We start from the raw sequence: 25297 nt of genomic DNA on the forward strand, positions 1-25297 counted from the left end.
CCTAACACATAGGCGGCGTTATTTTTAGATTTAAAAAATTTCTATCGTATATTGTGATTTTTTATTTGTTTTTAGTTGTGTTATAATGGACAAAACTGTGAAATGATTCCGCTGTCATTGGCTAATATTTATGGATCGAAAGTAGAAAGTTTAGATTTAAGTTATAACGAATTAGTTAGTATACGAGGAATTGAGGAATTTAGGAATCTAAAGGAATTGATACTTGATAATAATCAACTAACTGATCAAATTGTCATTCCTTATTTACCGGAATTGCATACTTTATCTTTAAATAAAAATAAGGTACGTTCTTCAATATACACATTTTTGACAGATTGTAGGACAATACTCGAACGTAGTTTTTCCAATTATTTATATTTACTTTGTATTCATTAACACATAAATACATTTTACGTGTTTATATATTAACAAAAGTGTTTATAGCAGATTATTCTTGACCTCAGATATGATTCTTTCGCGTTTACGTCCATTGACCTCTAATTATTTTCCCACAAAAAACCATTCATCACAAGTTTTTATTTGTATGTTAACTATAACGTATTTTCATTTTGAATAATAATATTCGTATTAGTCCAGTCAAATTGGATATGTTTTTAGATTGAAGACCTTCCTTTGTTACTTTCTAAAATAAATACAAATTTACCGAAGCTAACGTTTCTCAGTTTGATTGGTAATAAGGCATGTACTAACGAACTATCCGGAAATGAAAACGATGAAAAAGATTATCAAAGATACAGGTATATCATTGTAGAGTTATTTTCTTCATATGATCAAAATTCGAGTTCAATTTTAATAATTCTAACCTAAAAAAAGATATTACACTCTCAATAAGTCGTGTCACTGTCACACAGATGGCGCTGTCATTGTCAAATCCATATGACGTTTATGAACTTTCAAAAAACAAACGCGTCGATGATTCAGAGTAGTGTTCAGCCATGTTTACACGAAATAAATCAGATTTTTTGCAAAAAAATGTGTTTTTCTTAGTTAGTCACACGACTTATTGATTCATGTCATTTCAAAGGTTTTTAGAATCTTGAATTTTTGTTTTTTCTTACCGTGGATATTATATTATTTTACTATATAGGTGTTACGTACTGTATCATCTTCCGAATTTGAAATTTTTGGATTCGAGGAAAGTTGGAGAATTGGAAAAATGCGAGGCGAAACGTCGGGGAAAATTTATGAACGTTATAAGACCATGTGTATCAATACCGTTTATAGATGTGAATGAATTGTGCTATAATAGTACGACGAATGCATTTAATCCACTTCCGAGAACTCTTAGAAATCCAGACGACTATAAGGGTAATAAATAAAAAATTATTTAAGTCTAGTTTATATTTAAATAATTCAATTCTGAATGATCAGAACGAAGAAAAAAATGGATCATTGCAATTTATTTTATTAGGACATTTTTAGGTGCATATGGAAAATGTCAATATCGTTACAGTGGAAAACATTCGGAAGGAAATCGATTTATTTCAAATAAAGATTTATGAATTTTTTTATTATATTTTATTATTTTGTAATAAAAAATTTCTCATATAAAATTGTATTATTTAGAAATCGTCTCTTAATATTTAAAACAATTGAAGTAGCACAAAATTTTACATCCCCAAAATTTTTTAATATCCTTCTTTTTGTTCTTAGTTCTATTGACATTTGTATCTAATGATAACTTGCTTAAGGTTATTTCGGAATGACGTCACAATCGGCCGCCATATTGATTTGAGAGACAAGCATTATGTTATTTACATTAAAACTAATTCATTTTTTTAATAAAGGATATTAATTTCAATAAAAAAAACGCCCTAAACATTTAATTTTTTATAGACAAATGAACAAAATTCTTTGTTAATCCACTAAGACATTATAAAAATTTTTCCTTCCTTTCGTTATTAGTTCTTTTAAGCTAGTGTTGTTTGTAATCTAGCTCTGGTGTAACACTTTAAACAGAGCAGCTATTCGATTCGTCGTTATGCTTCAGAATGTTCGGAGCCACTATGAACCAAACAATAACAAAAGTAATGGAGGTTATAAAATAATGTAAGGAATTATGTATATTAGAAATTTTATTAAATTATGAATTTAACTTCAGATTAACGATTAATACAAGAAAACTAAAAAATGGAAAATAAACAGAACAATCCATTTAACTCGGGTAAATATTGTGATAAAATATTTGTGATATACAATTTGAAACAAAAGTATTTATTTCAGATACATACTTTTTAATACAAAAGTTTTTATCGTCTGGTTTATTAAAGAAAACATTAAAGGTTCGTATAACTAAAAATTTTAGTACATTATTTCTAAATAAATGTTTGTAGGTGTTTAATGAAGAGCTCGAGGAACAAAAGGTATGTAAGATTTATTTTACGATGATAAAGTTGTTTAATAAATATAAAATTTTGTTTTCTACACGAATTAATTTAGATTTTACCACCCCGAATTGATTGGGAAGGCAATAAACATGATAGAACAGTCGAGGATATGGTTGGACAATTTCCTAATATCCGACAGGATTACTTATTACATCTTTGTCATTTAGCTATGCAGTCTTTTCAAGAAAGAGAAGCTTTAAGTAAAAATAAATCTTTTTTAAGCTTTAGGCCGAATGCGTACCATAAAAATGGCGCTTTGACCAATTTCAGACAATGTTATAATTATGTTACTAGAATACACTCAGCCCCGATTCAAAACGTGAATGTGTCTTTCAATTTAGGTAAGTTTGAGTTACTTAGAGCTTTTAACAATTTCCTTGCCTTGGAATTCTGATATTCAAGATTTATGGTTACACTAAAAAAATTAAATAAAAGCAAATAATTGCATTTGAAGGAACTTTATTTGAGTTAAGGGGAATTTTTAACAATTTCCTAGCCTTGGAATTCTGATATTCTTGATTTATGGTTACAGTTTTAAGGAAAAAAATTACATAAAAGCGAATAATTGCACATTATGTTGTAGTAAATTCATTAAGAGGTAGAGAAATATCAGGACCTCTCACAAGACACCGGACAGTTAGCCCAAATTTATTTCAATCCATGCAAATTCAAAGAACAACCATTGGGCATCTTTCTGCTGTATTTTGTCTACTTTTTGACCATTCAGGAAAATATATTATAACGGTAAAACAATTTTAATATAAAAAAGTTATTTTTCTAATGGATTGAAACTAATTTTAGGGGGCAGATGATTTATTAATAAAACTGTGGTCGTCTCGTACTGGTCGATTAATTTCCGTATTCAGAGGAGCATCTGCAGAAATAACTGACATTGCTATCAATTCCGAAAACACTCTATTAGCCTCCGGTTCGATAGATAGAATTTTAAGGGTGTGGAATTTACAGAACGGAGCACCGGTCGCAGTCTTACCCGGCCATAATGGTATGATAACATCAATAAGTTTCTGCCCTACGCCATGTTGGGATATAAGGTACTTAATCAGTACTAGCACTGATGGTTCCATAGCGTTTTGGCCGTATACTTACGAATCAGGAATTAAAGTAGAATTTAGGTAGGATTCTATTTTACAGACACACGATTATTTCTCATTAAAATATTTTTTTATACAGAAACAATCCGATTATGTATCAAGAGAAGATCCGACCGGGACAAGCTCAAATGATATGTTCATCGTTTAGTCCCGGTGGTACTTTCTTGGCAACTGGTTCAGCAGATCATCACGTTAGAGTTTATTACATGAAAGGAGACGAAGGACCTCACAGAATCCTCGAAATGGAAGCTCACAGTGATCGAGTCGATTCGATTCAGTGGGCGCATTCCGGTTTAAAATTTCTTTCAGGAAGTAAAGACGGTATGGCGATTATATGGTGGTTTGAAAAACAGCAATGGAAGAGCTTGCATCTGGATATGACCACCAAGTTAGTAAAGTAAGTTAGCACTTTAATTTTTTATATATAAACTACTAAAATTTTTTATCTTTATTTTAGTTCGACTAATGTACAAGAAGTTGATTCGAAAAAATTGAAAGTTACCATGGTTTGTTGGAACAAATCTGATTATTGGGTGGTAACAGCAGTCAGCGACCATACCCTGAAAATATGGACGGCTGATGATGGTCAATTAGTTAAAGTACTAACAGGACACGTCGATGAAATATACGTATTAGAAGCTCATCCTCAGGATAATAACGTTATCCTTTCGGCTGGACACGACGGTCAGTTGTTTATTTGGGATATATCAAAAGGAGAAATAGTCTTCAATTATCTAAATAGAGTGGACGGACAAGGATTCGGGGCTATCTATGATGTAAAATGGAGCCCTGACGGTTCTGTAATAGCCGCATCTGATTCCCATGGACATATCTTGATATTCGGTTTTGGAAATGGTAGTCCGTTTTTCCAACAAGTAAGTACTATTTTGTCATATCCTTTTCCATTAATTTGGAAGTGTAAACTATACCATTTAGTCTTCAATACCTTATTTTTTGAATCGATTGTATTATCCTGCCTGGCCTTTCCTCAGTTTACCTACCCCAATTATTTTCCTTGGAAGCTTAAACAATTTGATAAGCGATTTTGGTCAATTTCCAGTTGAATTCATCAATTGAAAGTAGTAAAAGGTGATATTTGAATTATTTTGTAGCTTCCTATGGAACTTTTCTTTCATACGGATTACAGACCACTGGTACGCGATACAAATCATCATGTCTTAGATGAACAAACTCAAATTCCACCACATTTAATGCCTCCCCCTTTTTTGGTAGATATAGACGGTAATCCGTATCCTCCTATGCTACAAAGATTAGTACCGGGTAGAGAAACGTGTAACGTTGATCAATTGGTACCTAATATAGTTATAGGGAATGAAGGTGAGATTTTGTTTATCGGGAAAGTCTATGGATCTCGATGTAATTTTGTGTAATTGTTGTATAAATCATTTCAGGTTCACAAGAAGTGATACAGGATCTACCACAAAATCATCTCGTTGCTATTGAGAGGAACCAGTCGGAAGAGTTGAGAGAAAATTCGTCTTTCAGACCCGGACGTCGATCTTCGTGAGTATCAGTTCATCTTCAGTACCCAACTTTTTACCTATACTTCACGTTTAATATTTTTTGAGTTTTGATGTCTAATATCCATAGTAGTTCAAATGTACCTTTCACAAAAAGGGCTACAACTGTATAGTGTCATCTATATCTCACATATATTAGTAGTTCGAATTTAACTTTTCAAAAAGAAACTTAGATAAATTTTAATAGTTCAAAAGTATCTTTATAGCAAAAAGACTTTGGATTGGGTTAAAACTCTAGATTCCACATATATAACTAGTTCGAATGTATCTTTCTCAAATAAGAACTGTAATTGCATATTCCACAATTATTAGTAGTTCAAATGTATCTTATTCAAAAGGAGACTTTGGGCAGGATTAAAACTGATGATTCTATGAATATTAGTAGTTCTAATGTATCTTTCTCTAAAGCAAGGTTTGGACGAGGTGAGAACTATTTATTCCACAAATAGTAGTTCAAATATATTCTTTCTTTTTAAAAGGGGGATCTGAAACGAAATCAAACTTTATAGTACATACATTTTATTAGCTCAAATATATCTCTATAAAAAGGAGCCCCTGGAAAGCGTTACTACTGTGCCACAAATATCAGTAGTTCAAATGTATCCTATTCAAAAGGAAACTTTTGACGGGAATAAAATCGTTGTTTCCACAAATATTAGTAGTTCAAATGTATATCTCTTAAATAGAAACTTTAATTGCAAACTAAATAAATTTTGATAGTTCAAATGCATCTTTTTCGAAAAGGAAATCTTTGGACGGGATTAAAACTGCAGATTACACAAATATCAATAGTTCAAATAGATCTTTTTCGAAATGGGAACCTCTCAAGATTCAAACTGTACATTCTGGTAGTTCAAACGCATCTTTCCCAAAAAGTAACTTCAAACTATATTAAATAAATTTTGGTAGTTCAAATATATATTTCTCGGAAGCAGACAGGATTAAAACTGTTGATTCCACAAATATTAGTAGGTCAAATATATCTTTTTCAAAAAAGGGACTTAACGAGATTAAACAGTATATTATATGAATTTTGGTAGTTCAAATGTATCCATCCCAAAAAAGAACTTTTGATGAGATTAATACGATACTAGTAGTTCAAACGTATATTTCCCAAAAAGGAAATTTTAATCTTTATATAAAACAAATTTTAGTAGTTCAAAAGTATCTTTCTCGAAATAAGACTTTAAACGGGATTCAAATAGTAGATTTCACAATTATTAGTAGTTCAAATGTATCTTTCTCAAAAAGTAACTTTCGATGGGGCTAAAACTATACCAGTAGTTCAAACGTATATTTCCCAAAAAGGAATTTTAAACTGCATATTAAACACATTTTAGTAGTTCAAAGGTATCTTTCTCGAAATAAGACTTTAAACGGGAATCAAATTGTAGATTTCACAATTATTAGTAGTTCAAATGTATATTTCTCAAAAAGTAACTTTCGATGGGACTAAAACTATACCAGTAGTTCAAACGTATATTTCCCTAAAAGGAATTTTAAACTGCATATTAAACACATTTTAGTAGTTCAAAAGTATCTTTCTCGAAATAAGACTTTAAACGGGAATCAAATTGAAGATTTCACAATTATTAGTAGTTCAAATGTATATTTCTCAAAAAGTAACTTTCGATGGGACTAAAACTATACCAGTAGTTCAAACGTATATTTCCCTAAAAGGAATTTTAAACTGCATATTAAACACATTTTAGTAGTTCAAAAGTATCTTTCTCGAAATAAGACTTTAAACGGGAATCAAATTGAAGATTTCACAATTATTAGTAGTTCAAATGTATATTTCTCAAAAAGTAACTTTCGATGGGACTAAAACTATACCAGTAGTTCAAACGTATATTTCCCTAAAAGGAATTTTAAACTGCATATTAAACACATTTTAGTAGTTCAAAAGTATCTTTCTCGAAATAAGACTTTAAACGGGAATCAAATTGAAGATTTCACAATTATTAGTAGTTCAAATGTATATTTCTCAAAAAGTAACTTTCGATGGGACTAAAACTATACCAGTAGTTCAAACGTATATTTCCCAAAAAGGAATTTTAAACTTTAAATAAAACAAATTTTAGTAGTTCAAAAGTATCTTTCTCGAAATAAGACTTTAAACGGGATTCAAATAGTAGATTTCGCAATTATTAGTAGTTCAAATGTATCTTTCTTAAAATGTAACTTTCGATGGGACTAAAACTATACCAGTAGTTCAAACGTATATTTCCCAAAAAGGAATTTTAAACTTTATATAAAACAAATTTTAGTAGTTCAAAAGTATCTTTCTCGAAATGAGACTTTAAACGGGATTCAAATAGTAGATTTCACAATTATTAGTAGTTCAAATGTATCTTTCTCAAAAAGTAACTTTCGATGGGGCTAAAACTATACCAGTAGTTCAAACGTATATTTCCCAAAAAGGAATTTTAGACTGCATATTAAACACATTTTAGTAGTTCAAAAGTATCTTTCTCGAAATAAGACTTTAAACGGGATTCAAATAGTAGATTTCGCAATTATTAGTAGTTCAAATGTATCTTTCTTAAAATGTAACTTTCGATGGGACTAAAACTATACCAGTAGTTCAAACGTATATTTCCCAAAAAGGAATTTTAAACTTTATATAAAACAAATTTTAGTAGTTCAAAAGTATCTTTCTCGAAATGAGACTTTAAACGGGATTCAAATAGTAGATTTCACAATTATTAGTAGTTCAAATGTATCTTTCTCAAAAAGTAACTTTCGATGGGGCTAAAACTATACCAGTAGTTCAAACGTATATTTCCCAAAAAGGAATTTTAAACTTTATATAAAACAAATTTTAGTAGTTCAAAAGTATCTTTCTCGAAATGAGACTTTAAACGGGATTCAAATAGTAGATTTCACAATTATTAGTAGTTCAAATGTATCTTTCTCAAAAAGTAACTTTCGATGGGGCTAAAACTATACCAGTAGTTCAAACGTATATTTCCCAAAAAGGAATTTTAAACTTTAAATAAAACAAATTTTAGTAGTTCAAAAGTATCTTTCTCGAAATAAGACTTTAAACGGGATTCAAATAGTAGATTTCACAATTATTAGTAGTTCAAATGTATCTTTCTCAAAAAGTAACTTTCGATGGGGCTAAAACTATACCAGTAGTTCAAACGTATATTTCCCAAAAAGGAATTTTAAACTGTATATAAAACAAATTTTAGTAGTTCAAAAGTACCTTTCTCGAAATGGAATTAAAATTGTAGATTCCACAAATTTTTGTAGTTCTAATGTAATTCGGACGAGGTTAGATTCCACAGATAGTAGTTCAAACGTATCTTTTTGATTTTTATGTGTTTTACTTACAGACTTCGTGATCACGAACGTATAAGACACAGTACGGGGGACTGGCAGAACGATCCTACATTCAAATGGCAAAAGAATGTTCTAGTTGAAACTCTCAGCTCGGCTGTATTGGAAAGGGCCACTGAAATAAGGTAATTAATATATGAAATCAACTTTTCGTTAACCTAACCTAACTTGTTTCGCTCGGTGGTTCCAGGGAAGCTATGAAAGATGCGGAAATGGAAGAATATCAAAAACAATTGCGTCAGAGACCACATATGATTAGTATCAATATCTCTAGTAACATCAAAAAGAAAGAAGAGAAGAAGAAGAAACCCACAAAGTATGTCACAAGATCTGCTGCTAATTACGGATACCAGGTTGGATGATTTTATCAGTTCGATTTAGTTTTTTTTTTTTTGATTATTTTTTTTTGGAATTTTCAGGAAGAAGAAATCGAATCTTCCGCGAACGAAAACGGTTACGAAACTACTTCGGGATCATCCGATTGGTTGGAAGAACAAAACGAACGCCCCAAAAGATCCAGCCGAAGACAGAGATCGAATAACGCTTGTTTACAAGAATCCGAAACCGAACAAGAAGATGAAGATATCGATGTGGAAGTTTACGAAGACGAAGATTATAACGTTAGTTGGGATTACGATGATAGCGGACCGAGTTATAGCAGAGCTAGAGAAAATTCGACGAGAAAAGACAGAGAATCAGCTCCTGCCAAGACTAAGGTTTGCATATCACCTAAATTTGTCGAAATATTTTAATAAACGTTTTTAGGAGCATAAATTATCGAAAAAAAGAAGAAGTAGACCAACAGGGAGCAACAAGATGTCGGAAAATAGTAAAGACAGCGTTAGTAGTTCGAGTAGAACTAGTCGAAGTACAACAAGTAAGAACGATGAAACTCCCAGTCGTCACAATGGAAGTGGCAGTGCTAAAGAAATTAATGCAAGCAAGGTAAATATGAAATAAATTGTTTATTCGAATAATTTTAATTTAGTTGTCGTTTTAAGCGTTCCGGATCGAATAGTTATGCATCCGATCTACCTAAAACTTCCAAGATAACTAAAATATCGGAACAGTATAGACTTAGTGAATGGTTATCGGAAACTCGTCCTAGGAAGTCTCCATACTATCCACAATTAGGGGATGAAATCGTTTATTTCCTTCAAGGACATCAGTTGTATTTGAATGCTGTGGAAATGAAAAACCTTTACGAAATCAGTACCAAAGAATTACCATGGACCAAAATGAATATTAAAGTTAGTAATGTTGGATGTAATCAACTTTTATTTATTGTATTTTTATTTGTTTTTATCAATTTTTTCTGTGGTCTGGTCGAAAAAGATGTTTCGAAATACAAAAATTCAATTTGGTACACAAAATATGGTCATCGGAATCGATTTTTGGTCTGTTAACAAAATCATTAATCATGCTTCATGTTTATGCCTTTTATCGACATAATTCGCGGTAGTTACTGTATAGATTTCATGTAATTTCCACATATCTCAGTAGTTCAAATGTATCTTTCTCAAAAAGTGACCTTATAGGGAGTTTATAACTAATACTGTATATATTTTATGTAGTTTCCATAAATCTCACTGACTAGGTCAAATGTATATTTCTCAAAAGTTAACTTTAAACATCAATTTTTGATTAATACTGTATAGATTCCATTATTTTCCGCAAATCTCACTATTTCAAATGTATCTATCTCAAAAAGTAACTTTATCTTCACATCTAAGTAGTTTAAACGTATCTTTCTCAAAAAGTGACTTTATACCGGTATTTATGACTTGCATTTTGTATGTTTATGTATTATCCACATCTAAGTAGTCCAAATGGTTTCTTCTTGCAAATATTAAATGTATTTTCTACAAATCTCAGTAGGTCAAACGTATCTTTATCAAAAAGTGACTTTATGCAGATATTTACTTTGAATATTTTATTATTATCTTCATATCTAAGTAGTTCAAATGTATCTTTTTTATATGTTTATGCATCCATACATCTCAGTAGTTCAAGTGTATCTAATCTCACAATCTTGAAGTACACTACTTAACCAAATTTTCCAATATCTCGAAAATGAAGATTCTTAACAAAAAGAGTGTAAGAATAATTTTTGAAGATAATTTTACTGTCTACATTTTTTGTAAATAGAATTTCTTTGCTAAAACTTGCTATTTATGAGAAAAATCCAAAAAAAGAAATCCGTGAAAGTTCTCCTTCGACCTTGTACTCAAGATCATGGAATTTTTGGTTATTTATTTGTCACAGTCAGGAAATTTTTAATGTGACTCGTGAATTTGAAAAAAAGGGAACTAATATTTACCTCTGTTTACTTTTCAGTACCACGAATTTGCTAAAGTAATTGGGATACAGTACGAGATAAAACCGCCACGTTTATGTTGTTTGAAACTGGCTTTCATGGACGATTCGGGAAGATTAACTGGAAAGTGTTTTACTGTCAAATATCACGATATGCCGGACGTTTTAGATTTCTTCGTACTCAAACAAATCTATGTAACTGCGATGTCGAGAACTTGGAAAACCGGTAATAAGTGAGTGACCATTTTTTAATATCATCACAAGATACACTTCGAAACACAATAATTTATATACATTGTTGCTGGTGCTCATCCGCGTTACCAAACTGTATATAAAATACAAATATTTTCAGGAAATAATTATTAATTTACATCACGGGTGGTACTAGTAGATTTTAGTTTATATATTCAAACCCGGAAAGACAACTGCATTGAAATTACGATATTGTACTGAAAATAGGGGGAAAAACACATTTCCATGTATATTTATCTATGGTACTAAATATATATCTCCATCCGTTCCTTTCCTATGTTTTTTTTTCTCCCCGTAGTTATTTCCACTTTTCTTCTATTCATTTCTGGCCTCTTCTTCTTCTTGTGATTCCCACTTCTTACATTTATGCTCTCTCAATTATGTTTTACGATTAGCATTTTATGTTGTTATGTGGTATATCTTTCTCAAAAAGTAGATTTAAAAGTCAATTTATGATTAATACTGTATAGAATATTGGTAGTCCAAATGTACCTTTCTCAAAAAGCGATATTATTCTGAGATTTCTGACTTGAACTCTCTATGTTTATGTATTATTCACATATCTCAGTAGTTCAAATGTATCTTCCTCAAAAAGTGTTTTTATTCAGGGATTTATGACTTGTATTTCATATGTTTATGTATTATTTCCATATCTCAGTAGTTCAAATGTATCTTACGTGTGATAGTTTGAACCTTATGTCTGTATTTGCACATTCCTTATGATTATTTCCAATTTGAGGTTAAATAATAACTTTATTAATGATGTTTAAAAATCTTTATTGTTTATTTTCATATTTCGTAGCTTCCAAAATATTTCTCTAATTTTTGTTTTTCGAACGTTTTTTTATTGTGCTACATCTTCTATAACTTATTTTTTTCAGTTTTTTATCTCTTTAATACAAGTTTCGCAACAATTTTTTACTTTGAAATAAAACAGATGTTTCACATCTTCACATCGTTGCCACGTTGTATGATTTTTCAGTTATAGGCATAAAATAATATCACGTTTAACGTTATATTAGATACAACCAATTTCACACATTTGTCGATTTCGAAAAAAATCTTGCAACACCGAAAACCAATGTCACACGAATGCCAACTTTTAGAATATAATTTCCCCTATTATACGAATAATAATTACATTTACACTTTGGATATTTACATTTTGTTGATTGGCTGCAGTTGTTAATACAAGTGACAAACAACAATCGTAACGAAATTTTTTTATTATTTCGCGTAAAAATGGTTAGGAAAGTGATTATTTCAACAAACAAATTATTTTTTAAAATAAATGTTGTTTACAATTTAGTTGAAGTGCATTATTATGAACAATTAAAAATGTGTAAGTGGAAAAAAACGAAATGTTTTAGAGGTTAGGTCAATACAATTAAGTGAAAAGTTTAAGTTTCTTTAATTTTTTTTACTTATTTGGCATTTTAATATATTTTTCTTGATAAATATTCTTGATTTTTTATAAAAAAAGATCTTAAATGAAGACGATTTATTAAGAAATAAAAGCAAATAATTTGTAAACCTTATATTTTCAATACACTTTTATTAGAGCTCAGTAAATGTGTATTTTTTCATTTATTTGACATTTTTTCTTAATTTGACTTTGATTCTTTTAACAATTATATATACAGTGTCCGTCTAAAAGTGTCTATAATAAAATAAGGATTATTTTCAAGGTTTAGATGTATGATAGGAGACGAGTGGTGGATAGGAGAAATAATTAATAAATCTCCAGCTAGTGATACATTCCCGGATTCTTCGTTTCTATGTTACGAAATTAAATGGAAAAATGGGGAAAAAGAAAGGATGAGTCCTTGGGATTTAGAACCAATCGATCCAGCTAGTAATTATTTATATAAACTCGAAATATAAACATGTTTAAACATTATTTATTCGTTTTAGGAGTTCCTGAAGATGAAATTGAATCTATACCAGTACTGGAGGAAGAATTAACGTCGATTTTATACAAAACCATCCAGTGCGATTGGCCTTACAGCAATATTTCATCGATGACCAAAAATATCGTTACTAGTCTTACAAGGGTGAGTCAAAGAATTTTTTTATTTAATTAAACATTATAATCTACAAAAAAATAACTCTTATCACTTTTGTTGTATTCATATATGTGATTATTTGAAATTTTTATTGGCAATGATGAATTTTTGATTTAACAGGTGATGGAATTAGCTATAGCGGAACCATTTTTGGTACCGGTGGATATAAACGAATATCCATTATACGCTATGGTGATAGAATATCCAATCGATTTATCAACGATCAAAGCTCGTTTTGAAAATCGATTCTATAGAAGATTGATAGCGGCTCAATTCGACATTAGATATTTAGCAACAAATGCTGAAAAATTTAACGAAAAACACAGTAATATAGTTAAACACGCCAGAATTTTAACGGAACTTTGTTTGAGGATCTTGAGGTGAAATCAAAATTAATTCTAATAATAATAAAACACTTTTAGTTCATTTATATTTCGATAGGAATTGTTCGGAATACGTCGACGTACCCAGTATGTATCATCGCCTTAACGGTTCTTATGATTCTTCGGAATCAGAAGAAGAACAGGAAACTTTACCTTCGACTAGTAAGAATCTACGGACAGTTAACAAAAGATCTGTAGAAGATTCTAGCGAGTGGCAAGAAGAGGCTAGGAATTTGATTGAAACGTTATGGGCGAGCGAGGATTCTGTTCCTTTCAGACAACCTGTAGATCCCACCGTATATCCAGGTAATTAAAAAATTGAAATGTCGAAATTTAATACTGTAAAGATGGATAATTTATGTTCGTTCAAATAGTAATGACGGAAAATAAAAAATTATTATTTTCAGATTACCATGAAATAGTTGAAAATCCAATGGATTTGGGAACCGTAAAGGAAAAATTAAATAATAACAAATATCGACTGCCCCAGCAATTTTGTAACGATATGAAATTAATTTTTTCGAATTCTCGATTGTATACTCCAAATAAAAGATCAAGGGTAAGTTAATTACATAATAATTAATCGATTTTTTATATTACAGGTTCCTATTACACTGGCATGTCTATCAGAAGTAGTTACGTTATAGTTTGCAATAAAAACATAACCTTAAAAAAACAGATACATTCCTTTTATAAATTATGACTTGATTCGAGTAACCCTGAGAGTTTTAAATTTTTATTTTTATTAAAACATCCATGTTTCGACAGATATATGACATGACCAGTCGTTTATCGACCAGTTTCGAAGAAACCATGAAAAAAATAATGTCTAATTGGAGAAATCTACGAAGGAAACGAAACCGTAGGAAATCAAGAACTAGTGAGGACGATTCTGACGCTTCAACCTCAACTAGTTCGGGAGAGGATAAATCCGATGTATCAGAAATTGATATAGAAGCAGATAGCGATACGGTAACACCTTTCGAACAAAAAGATTCCTCGGATTATTGCAGTTCGGATGATAGCGATGAAAAAATGACTAGAAGCCGTAGGCGTAGATCGGATAAAGCGACGTACCAACCTAGAGGTAAGTAACTTGTAAATACCCCTTCGAAAGTTGTAATGTTTTTGTGAAAAATTGCAGAAACTAGGCAGAGATCGGATTACAAACCTGGTACGGAAGAATCTTCGTTATCTTCGAGCGAAGAAGATCAAGATCAAGATTATTCGAGAAAAACGAATCTAAGGAAACGTCCGGTTAGGAAAAAAGCGCATTTATACGAAAGTTCATCATCCGGAGACAGTTCTGACGATCCCAATAAACCGGTGAAGAGGTTAAAAAGAACTTTGGATAGTGACAGTAGTGATAAATCTAGTGATTATGCGAGGAATAACCGAAAAGAAAATAGTTTTATTTCGACTGTTAGCAGTAGAGGAAGAGTTAGGAAATTTACCGAGCGCGCAAAAGCGTTATTTAGGAAAAAATAACTTGTTTTATATATACATATATATTATCTATTTTTTTTTAATAAGAATGTACATTTGAACTACTACTTTTTGTAATTTATATATTCATTAATGTATTAGATGAATAAAAAAGTTGGTCATAATAATGTGTTTTTGTATCTAATGTGCCTAATGCGATGATGAAAATCGTTGGAAGGCAGTAAACAAACTAAAAGGGAATTTTGGGGCACTCCAAAAGTGTTTTTTGGCAAAAAATAATTTTTTTCACATCATCTGAACTTGTTTTATGTTAGAAGGTACATTTGAACTACTACTTTTTGTAATTTACAGATTCTTTGATGTATTAGAAACTTGAATAAAAGAAATTAGTCATAATAATGTGTTTCTGTATAATCTGGAAGGCAGTAAACAAACTTACAGAGGGCTCCAAACCGTTTTTTCACATAATCTGAGCTTTTTTAACTAATAAGGTACATTTGAACTACTAATTTGTATATCCTTTGATGTATTAGAAAGTTCAATTAAAAAATTGGTCATAATAATGTGTTTTTGTATCAAATGTACCCAATGTATTGATAAAAAGGCAGTAAATAAACTCACAGAGCACCCCAAATAATTTTATTTACATAATCTGAATTTTTTTTAAACAAAGTACATTTGAACTACTACTTTGTGTAATTTATTCCTTGATATATCAGAAAGTTGAATAGAAATATTAGTCATAATTATATTTTTTGTATCTCCTGTACCCTGGAAGGCAGTAAAAAAACTAAAAACAAACATACAAAACTGCTTTTTAGGAAAAAAATAACTTTTTCCACATAATCTAAACTTGTTTCATGTGAGAAGGTACGTTTGAACTACTAATTTTCATAATTTATAGATTCTTTGCTGTATTAGAAAGTTGAATAAAAAAATGAGTCAAAATAATGTGTTTTTGTTTCATCTGTACCCAATGTATTGATAAGGAACCCTAGAAGGTGAAAAAAAGCAAACTTACAGAACGCTCCAAACTGTTTTTTAGGAAGAAATAACCTTTTTGTAATTTATTACTTACATTTTAATATTGTTAATTTCTTGGAATAGAACAGAATAACCAATTGTAGTAGATCTCTCGTTATAAATTTAAATTGTACTTAGTTCTTCAATTGACGTTTGGCATTTTAAATAGTACAATTTTTCGTGTAAGCAATCTCGTGCCTATCTTGAAAAAATTGCTTACACGAAAAATTGTACTATTTAATATGTCAAATGTCAATGGACGAAATAAGTATAATTTTAATTCATAACGAGAGATCTATTATATAATTATTCTGTATTACAAACAAATTAACATCATCAAAAGTATTGGAACACGTAGTTAAAAACATAACCTCAAAATGCGATACTTTTGTCTATGTCCCATCTTACGCTAGTTGATTCTCATTGCACTAATTAAGGAAGTGGAAGTGGGGTTAGGACGAAAAAAAAAACAAAAAATAACATCGATAAAAAATTTATTAAAAAAATAAATATACAAAATAACAAGTTTCTATAATTAAATGAATCACATTAGTCCCGAAAGGTGATATTATGAATAAAGCACATCAGTAGTAATAAATTAGCACTTAGTCGAAATATGGATCGAAATTATTGATGTCATAGTGACGTGTATTTTTAGATATATCTGAAAAAAATATTAATTATTAAAAAATTTATAAATAAACGCTAGAAATTAGATAATGAGAATGCTCTGGTATTAATTTTACGTCCTCTGTACATTTTTCTATTAGTGTATGAAATGAAGAAATATTATTTTTGGTTAAGGTCTGAGAAAGAAAAAGTTGAAAATTATATTATTTACACAAGGCCAATTAAATCTCTTAGCAGATCAAATATTCTGAAATTGAAAGTAGATCAAATATAACAAATTTGACAATATTAAAGTGTAATTTTTTGTGTGAACAATTTTATCAATGTTAATGAGGTCATACTGGATAAATAATTATTAAAGGGACAAAGTTTATGACGCGTATTAAAAAATGCCTCATAACAAATCGAACCACGGAACTTAAAGTTGCATTAGAGAAGTGACATACGACAATAACCTTAGTAAAAATGATTTATTAAAAATTTGAATGCAGAAAGTGTAGTAGACGAAATAATTAGATAAAAGGAATGTTTTAGTGTTAATTTTGTTACTTTTATATATTTTTTAGTGTAATTTTTTATAAACAGTGTTAAGTATGTGGTTATAATGGGGAGATTACACTTTTAACAAATGGTTAAATTCGATTCTTCGTATATCACGTAAGTAGATAAAATAATGCAAGAAAATTTAAAAATATAATCATTTAATTAGTAAATAAGCCATAATTAGGATACATAGTTACTTCTGTTAGTTCATCAATAGTCAGACATAAAATTTATTTACCTATAACGTCACGTCAGTCTTTTAGGCCCTTGAGGTTGTAGTTCGTAAGAAATAGAAGGAACAACATCGAAATTCGGGTAAAACTGATTATAACTACTTTCAAAATTGTTGAGATTTTTAATATCACTCTGTGTAAAATCGAAAGTATGTGTAAATTCGTTATAAACTGTTGGGTCATTTACAGTTGGTATTTTGGGGGTTTCTAAAAACGGCGATGGTATAGAATTTTCAATTAACTGCGAATTTTTAATATCTATTAACGAATTATTCTCAATATCGGTTTCTTTTGAAATAATCTGTGAAATCGGTGGAGGTGATAAATAAATATTTGTAGGATTGTTAAATTCTTGTAAATCTTCTACTCCTGTATACTGAAAACTACCAATTTCACTCTGAGAAACATAATTATTTGTATTAACCTCCTCGGGTTTGGAATTTTGATTTACACCTACAATTTCTTTCGAATCGAAAGGATTTTTTTTGAAATCTGGTTTATTTGAACCGCTGTTGTGTTTAGTGACTGTATCGGGTGGAATAGTTGAAGTTTTATCGATATCTACAACGAAATTGTGGTGAGGTTGTTTCGTTTTGACAGAAGAAGATACTATTTCATGTTTAACTATACCGGAAGCCGAAGGGACTATTTCGTTATGATCTGATTCTACTATATCCGCTTGATAACTATCCACGTGGTGTTCTACAGGATTATCACCGTATAATTCAGGTTTGTGAGGATCTAATGATGATGATGCCGAGAATAATTTACCAAGTACACTACCGAAACTTGGAGATTGATCGTGGTGAGTATCCACTGACGAACTGTAATATTCATGACGATCCCTACCATGTCCTGGGACTTTTTTTAGTATTAATAGTCCTGAAGTTCCTGAAAAAAAGAAGTATTACATACTGAAACACATTATGGGGTGATATACCTTCACGATGAGGAGGTGGATAATGTTCAGGTATATGATAATCTGAACTAGGACCTGAAGGTGACGAATGATGATAGATGTCACTAGGAGCGCTTGGAGCTGAATAGTGATGATCACCTGATTCGTATTCTTAAACGAGAAATTGAATAAAAAATGTGTAAAATTGAAAAATTAACAATTTTTACAATCTTACCTACATGCGGATGTCCTTTACCTGACGAACCCATCCAAGGTACCAATATAGCACTGGTGGCTATCTTTTTCCCGAGATGCGTGATTGCATCACCTTGAGAACTAACCAAATGTCCTGAAGCTGAAATTAATTTACCTCCTCCTTTCACCAACTGCCCTTTTACAGCAATAACTCCCCCTTTTACCGCTTTCACAGCTTGGAGTAAAGTATTGAGGATCGATTTTTTCAAATTCCAAAAATCGAACGACTTATGTGAATGATCATGGTGATCATGATGTTCCTGAAACAGGAAAATTGGAACAATCAACTCCCCAAATACCAAACAGCGAGGGGGGATGAGAGTTTATTAAAATTTGGAGGGATACATGAGATGATTACCTCGTAGGAGTAATCTGGTGGATGATGGTGATGATGATGATATCCGGTATGGTATCCACCACCGCTGCTGGTTTTACTGAAGGCTCCGGACGCCGCTGCTGACGCCATTGCTAATTGCCCTACCTTCTTCTTGATACCGTTTCCAATTGCGGTCTTAAGAAGATTTAGAATTTCACCGGAACCGGATCCAGAAGAACCCGATCTTGAAATGAGAACAAATTACGTCACGTTTGGTTTTAGGTTATACGAGGGTCGTTATTTCAATTGTGAGATATGACAACATTGACTCGAAGACTTTTTCTATGAATTCCCTCAATACTGGACAAAATATTTCTTTTCGGCTACATCAAAACTTATGTATCGACCCTTGTAGAAGCTTAAAGAATTTCTGTTTAAGTTTGTAGTTGCGACGTTGCCAAGAATAAATTATTAGACGGTGAGGTACTTACCTTTTGGCTCGTTGGAGTTTTTGTTCTAAATATGCAATCTGTCTTCTTTCTTCTGGAGTTATATCTTTCAAACTAATTATATTAAACGGTGCATATATTGGTGTTCGTATAGCTTTGGTTGTTATAATGACATATGATACGGTAATCGTTAGTAGTAGCCACGTCTTAACCTATAAATATCAAAGTTACTTAATTGATATTATATTTAGATTAAAGGTCGCCAAATATTTTTCATTTTTTATTAATTAAACATTTAATTACAAAATCTTTTTTGTGTTTCTTTATTATTAAAATCATTCCTCAGAATTTTTTTATTAAATTTTAAAAATAGGCCCCCTAGTGGTGGGCTTAAACTCCGTTCTTGAGATATGGCGGACTGCCGTTTTTAATTGCCCACCCTGTACAACAACTAGAAGCGAAAGAGATATATAGTAACATCCTTGAAGCCGTTACGTTCCCATTTCAGTTTAATTTAGTTTTAATAATATCCTGAACTTAGTAACCAACTAAAAATAGATTTAGTTATTTTACATAAAAATGTACGAGGAACTTGGCGCTAATATATTATTAATTTTTTATGTACCTAATTCTCATGACATTTTAAAAACGTTATTCAATAATTTTATTAAAATCTCATTACTCAGTTTTTGATTATATATCGTAGAATATAAATTTAAATTTCAAATTTGCTTTTCGAATTAGTAAAAAATTTCTTCTAACTATTACTTTTAATATAACATGATTTATAAACGCATTAAACTAACTGAAATATTGTGTGGTATTATTTTTCTCAGTGTAATATGAGAGAATGTACAATCACTTGCATAGATGAATAATTAGGTGATTTGTGATCACTTATCATTTCGAAAATTCGTTTCAAAAGTATCGAACGAACCATATAGGTTATGTCGACTTGCATTTAATTTTCATTTTCAATAATCCCAATGAAAATTATGGAAATATTTTGATAAAAATTTCGAAATTAATATAGTTAAAACCAGAATTACATTAAAATGAAAGTAAGTACGATCTGAAAGCAGTTGAAAGTGAAAAGCAGAAGTGATAGTTGTCGTCAGGACTAAAAACGATTAATTCATGACAGGAGATGATAATAATTTAATTGGATAAAAAAAAAATAAGCCTTAAACAGCGAAATGTTGAAGGTCAACAATCTACAAATATTTCTTTCGCTAAAAGTGAGGTTAGTGTTAATGACGAGCATTTTGAATATTTATATGTAAATTTTTGTTAATAATCATATAAATTTTGATGCATTTTCATTTATTTTACTGTTAACACAATTCAATTTTGTGTATTATACCGTGGTTGTCAGAAAGAACGTAAAATACCGAATAAAATATAACCTTATTCGTAATCGATAGATATTTAAAAGTAAGAGGTGAAATAATAAAAAAAAATGCAGGAAATAATTATGCAGACTGTATTTCATCTACAGAAAGTTGATTTAATGATGTGTCAACTGATAAATTCTTCTTAATTAATTACACGAGGCAGTTTCTCTGAGGCAGTTTCTCTTACTCCGATTAAGATACGACACCTTGTAGTTCATTAAGATACGACACCTTGTAGTTCGTGTTATCTATTAGTGAGTAACACTTTTTTTATGTAAAGTAATTAATGCAATAGTTTATGGAAATTTGTGAAAGTTTTTTTATAATCTAAATAAAGTATCATGGAAGACATATTACATAACATACCAACAATTATGTTTAATATAATGATAGGTATTAAAATGTTCAATTTTACATATCATTGATATAAAATAAGCAGTTAAAAATTATCATTTATCAACCACTGAACCCTGTTACCGTTTCCGGTTATACATGATTTGTCTTAGTTCAAATACTTTTGCCGTTATTTGTCAAATAGCCCTCGTATGACAACATATTCTGAGTACGTTTACCATTAAAACCCTCGTAGATATGAAAAATGGTTTAAAAATTTATAATGAAATTAACAACATAACTGAATACACTGAGAAAAGTTTTCTATGCACACATTGTAATAAAATGTATAAATGTTTAATTTAGACTTTGGGAAATATCAAATACATATTTTTTTAATACAAAATTGAAAAAACAAATCATCTAAAATAACTGTCTATTTAATTTAAGTAAGAATGTGAAAAATAATGGACCCTTACTAATTTTAAGTATAGTGCGAAATGTAAATTCAAATATGAAAAATTTTCAATGATATCCAGTCTTTAATCTATTTTATAACTGAAATGAAACTTGAAAATACAACAAAAAACAAAATTTAGAATGAATGGAACAGTTTTATTATATTAAATAATAAACATAACCTATAATTTCTTTGCTCAATATTTCCCTTAATATCAGTACTATTTCTATAATCTGGCAACATTGTTTAAATACGATCTCATAATCTCTCTATGATGTGCAACAATATTTATATTATGTGAACTGTGAATAAAGAATATATGACCTTATATATGAAATATTTTTCTTTTTTCTCAATGTAGTATAACTATGCGAGCGTATTCTCATTATATATTAGAATTCCCAGTTCTTGTTTAATATTGTAGATATTGAACAGGTTGACAATTTTTCTACATTAAAAGGTTAGAATGAGTTGAGGTTATGTTATGATTCAGCAGATGAAGATTTTGTTACGCAAACCATACGAATAGAAAGCGCGGTTATATATATAAAAAAAATATAATTTTGTCATAAATCTTCCAATATTTTGTAATATGAATAAAAGAAAGTGGAAAAACCACAAGATTTCAATTTAATTGTCTATAATCGTATACAATGATATATAATACGCTTTCAGACGTTAATATGTCAAATTCATAATTTTTTTTCTCTGTCGGTTACGTACATTATAGTCGGTTCATTCAAACAATGGAATAATTAACTGCCTCAGGTGTCATATATGAAATTATAACGACCTGCATTCGTTTAAATAGAAATAACATAGTATTAAATTATATATAGACACATATACAAAATATAACTTCATAACATCATTTCGCCCATTTCTGCATTGCAACCTACCCAGTTCAAGTCAACAACTGAACTATAATCATACCACATTCAAGTAATAAGAAAAAACACATAAATTTCGTCAACGCCTTCAAAAGACTATCTCAATATCAAAAATCTACTAAGAAGTGAAAAAATCTAACAAATGATATATTAAAATAATAATTATAATCGTTCTTGTGCCATAATTATTTAAATATCACAATTTGGAGACGTTTAAGACCACTTCTTATACTAAATTTAAGGTTAGGCTAGATTTTTTTTGCATTTTAATTAATATTAATTATTTTTGGTTAATACTTATTCTCCAAACAATATGTAATTAATTTATAAAAATTAATTAAAAAAATGTAAGAAACATGAAAGGATTTATATTAAAACGTCAATATAACGTTCGTTCAACTTGTTTATACGTAGCTTATATTTGGAAAGCTGCAAAATAACTTTTACTCACCTTCATACTCGCTGTAATAATATCAAAGTCGAGGTCCAGGTCACATTCACTTCACTCACCGACGAAGAAGACACACTAAACACATATAGACACTTTTCGTTTCGTTTCTTCACTCTCACTTCGAAAATTGCATTCTACTACTTGACATACTTTATTACTTCTCCCCACTGTGTTTCATCCCCAATGTTTCCGATAAATTCTTTCGGTAGAATATAATAAATTGAAATATATTACGTCTCCTTTTATAATCCATATCATACGTAATGTTTTATTTATTTTGAATACCTTATCAGCTTCTTGAAATTTCATTTTATTTCGTTAACATAACCACAAATATTCGAATATGACTTTTATGCAAATTCTGCTCATAACTTCAGACTTTACCGAATAACACATCAGCTATCTTTATTTAAGGTTCAAATTTTAATTAAGTAGCATTTTTTATATGGTTTTCAATATTGTAATTAAAGAAATTTTCACTTATGTTGTTTTATCAAGCTGAACGACGATAAAGAAATTAATACGATAAAGAAAGCGAGCGAAAACCATGTAATAGGTCGGGATCGTTAAACCTTGGCATTGTGACTGTGACACAATGAACACAGTTGACGGAACGTTCCTAAACGTTGCACAAATGTATGATCTATGAATGACCATTGAATATATTTATTATATAGGGCAGTTAATATTGTATTAATTTATTTTGCATACAATAAGTAATATTTAGTGAAAGTTATTCTTCGGAAAGTTGATTATTTGTGGTTGATAATTACATGAATTCATAAATATATTGATAAATAGATATTACTTGTATGATATTGATGCGGCAATAATTATGAGTTTTGTGACCTTATTTACATGAATACTTAATTTTTTTTTCGCTAAAATATTTACAATTAGAAATTACTTAATGAAATTATAATTTGGTATCACTGTAATTATTTTTTTTTGTTTTTAAAGTAGTTTATAATTTTTATACGTTTAAGCAACAGATTTCCTTCTAATTCGATTATTACAAAATTAAATTACTTATAATTAAAAAAAGTGCTTTTAGCAATGATAAATAATTCTTGGCATATGAATGAAATTATCGATGATAAAATTAATATTAGTCGAAGTAAATTATTCACTGAAAAAGACTTATTTTCTTAATAACCTCGAAAGTGTATCTCAGTGGGTGATGTTTATGAGTAAACGAAATTGTATGCATGTGCCAGGCAGCCATTTTATAACCGACCAGTCCCTCAAATAGACATCAACTGAAGCGATCATAAACAAACGTTATTGTTTATCATATTGTACTTATTAATAATTATTATTTATTTTATGTAATCTTAGTGATATTTATTTGTATTTTGACATGAATTTTCTTATGTTTTCCCTAAAGCAAAAGTATTGAATTTGTGACTGCACATTTCGATATTCAAGTTTTCAAATTCAACTTCTGAATTAGAAGTTCTCAACAAGTTATATTGATTTCCAAGATCTATGTATGTTTTACGTGTCTTTCCATTAATGATATAGATTTTTTAAAATATGTTCTTTGTTTTAAATTTCAAGCTTGATGAAAGTTCATTTATACTTGTGTCAATAGCTTTTATCATCATATGTATAATTTCAATTTGCAGGTTGATATTTTCCAAAGTTGTTCGTTGTTTAGGGTTCCAGGTCATTATTTTGGCATTCCTGATCACTCATTATTTATTCAAGGTATTTCTAAATTCATGTGGCAAAATTCAGGCGATTGCTTGTATGAAATTAAGATCGGTCTTCCTTAAAACAAAACTTACATTTTAGTAAAGCTAGAAACTTGGAATTCTGTAATTTTCGTGCACACTAAAAGACTAACCACGGGTATTATATTCCTGTTAAATTATATGGGGGTGAAATTGGCAACCCTTACTTTATTTCATATAAAAACTTTTTTCAAGACGAAATTTCATGCAATTAAATATTTTTTGTTAATTGTTTTCACAAAACCAATAGCCACAGAGAGAAAAAGACTTCAATTTATAATTTTTTCAATAAATGTTGTACGATTCATATTAATTGCTGGAAATAACGACCAAATGTTTTGTATGATATTGAGTGCGATGTCTTTAAGTAGTTCAGAGAGATCATTTTTGAGAAAACTGGTGTAATAATTTTATTTGATTCAATTAGGTTACCTTTACAGAAGCAATCCATATGTTCACTGAAAAAACATTCTCTATAATTCTCGTCTGCTCACACGTGATTATTGATGTATATGTGACTCGTTCGTACTCAATACATTATTTAAAAATTAAAAATTTACTCGCATTTCGTGTATTTCACAAAATATAACTATATTAGGTTAGGACACATTTTTAAGTTTAAACGGCGATCGCAGACTGATTCCACTTCTGAATTATAGGTTTAAAGATTCCCTGCACTTTTTTATTTATTTAAAAGATCTATAAATTTATTTTCATTGTTTTATTTAAACAAAAACAATGACCAATTCATTCGATAATGATAAATCTTCCCTCCAATTATTGACAAGAGACGTACATTTTCTTCTTTTTTGAT

General features: G+C 29.8%; 3 protein-coding genes across 7 annotated transcripts in view; 2 read left to right on the forward strand and 1 right to left on the reverse strand.

Moving 5' to 3' along the window:
- LOC130449869 (leucine-rich melanocyte differentiation-associated protein-like) overlaps positions 1-1523 on the forward strand; it is a 3190-nt gene extending 1667 nt beyond the window's left edge. Inside the window, exons 2-5 of the mRNA XM_056787914.1 lie at positions 76-303; positions 619-758; positions 1109-1329; positions 1444-1523. Of these exons, the coding sequence (XP_056643892.1) occupies positions 76-303; positions 619-758; positions 1109-1329; positions 1444-1523 (669 nt within the window). The remainder of the gene's footprint in view (positions 1-75; positions 304-618; positions 759-1108; positions 1330-1443) is intronic.
- A 489-nt stretch (positions 1524-2012) lies between these two features.
- On the forward strand, positions 2013-15036 carry LOC130449780 (bromodomain and WD repeat-containing protein 3). Its single transcript, XM_056787781.1, has 24 exons — positions 2013-2070; positions 2123-2185; positions 2245-2303; positions 2355-2384; positions 2461-2749; positions 2992-3152; positions 3210-3541; positions 3600-3917; positions 3978-4395; positions 4633-4858; positions 4933-5044; positions 8406-8534; positions 8600-8762; positions 8829-9125; positions 9175-9354; positions 9411-9659; positions 10747-10958; positions 12666-12832; positions 12892-13031; positions 13164-13423; positions 13485-13732; positions 13834-13985; positions 14195-14513; positions 14571-15036. Exons 2-24 carry the CDS (start codon positions 2152-2154, stop codon positions 14912-14914), a joined length of 4839 nt encoding a protein of 1612 aa, XP_056643759.1. The 5' UTR covers positions 2013-2070; positions 2123-2151; the 3' UTR covers positions 14915-15036.
- Positions 15037-16372: 1336 nt separating this feature from the next.
- LOC130449927 (uncharacterized) lies at positions 16373-25193 on the reverse strand. Of its 5 annotated transcripts, XM_056788022.1 has the most exons (8): positions 22748-23255; positions 19262-19431; positions 18813-19014; positions 18435-18714; positions 18242-18370; positions 17932-18192; positions 17307-17862; positions 16429-16559 (listed from the first exon to the last, which is right to left on the reverse strand). In XM_056788022.1, the coding sequence occupies exons 1-7, from the start codon at positions 22751-22753 to the stop codon at positions 17315-17317; spliced, it is 1596 nt and encodes a 531-aa protein (XP_056644000.1). In that variant the 5' UTR covers positions 22754-23255; the 3' UTR covers positions 16429-16559; positions 17307-17314. The 5 variants fall into 5 exon arrangements, with proteins under 5 accessions (XP_056644002.1, XP_056643999.1, XP_056644000.1 ...); XM_056788024.1 differs by lacking the exon at positions 17307-17862 and having other exon boundaries at positions 16373-16559; positions 22748-23251; XM_056788023.1 differs by lacking the exon at positions 22748-23255 and adding an exon at positions 24916-25193 and having other exon boundaries at positions 17307-18192.
- Between the last annotated feature and the right edge of the window lie 104 nt (positions 25194-25297).

Source organism: Diorhabda sublineata, chromosome 10, assembly GCF_026230105.1.
Source record: "Diorhabda sublineata isolate icDioSubl1.1 chromosome 10, icDioSubl1.1, whole genome shotgun sequence".
Taxonomy (NCBI): Eukaryota; Metazoa; Arthropoda; class Insecta; order Coleoptera; family Chrysomelidae; genus Diorhabda; species Diorhabda sublineata.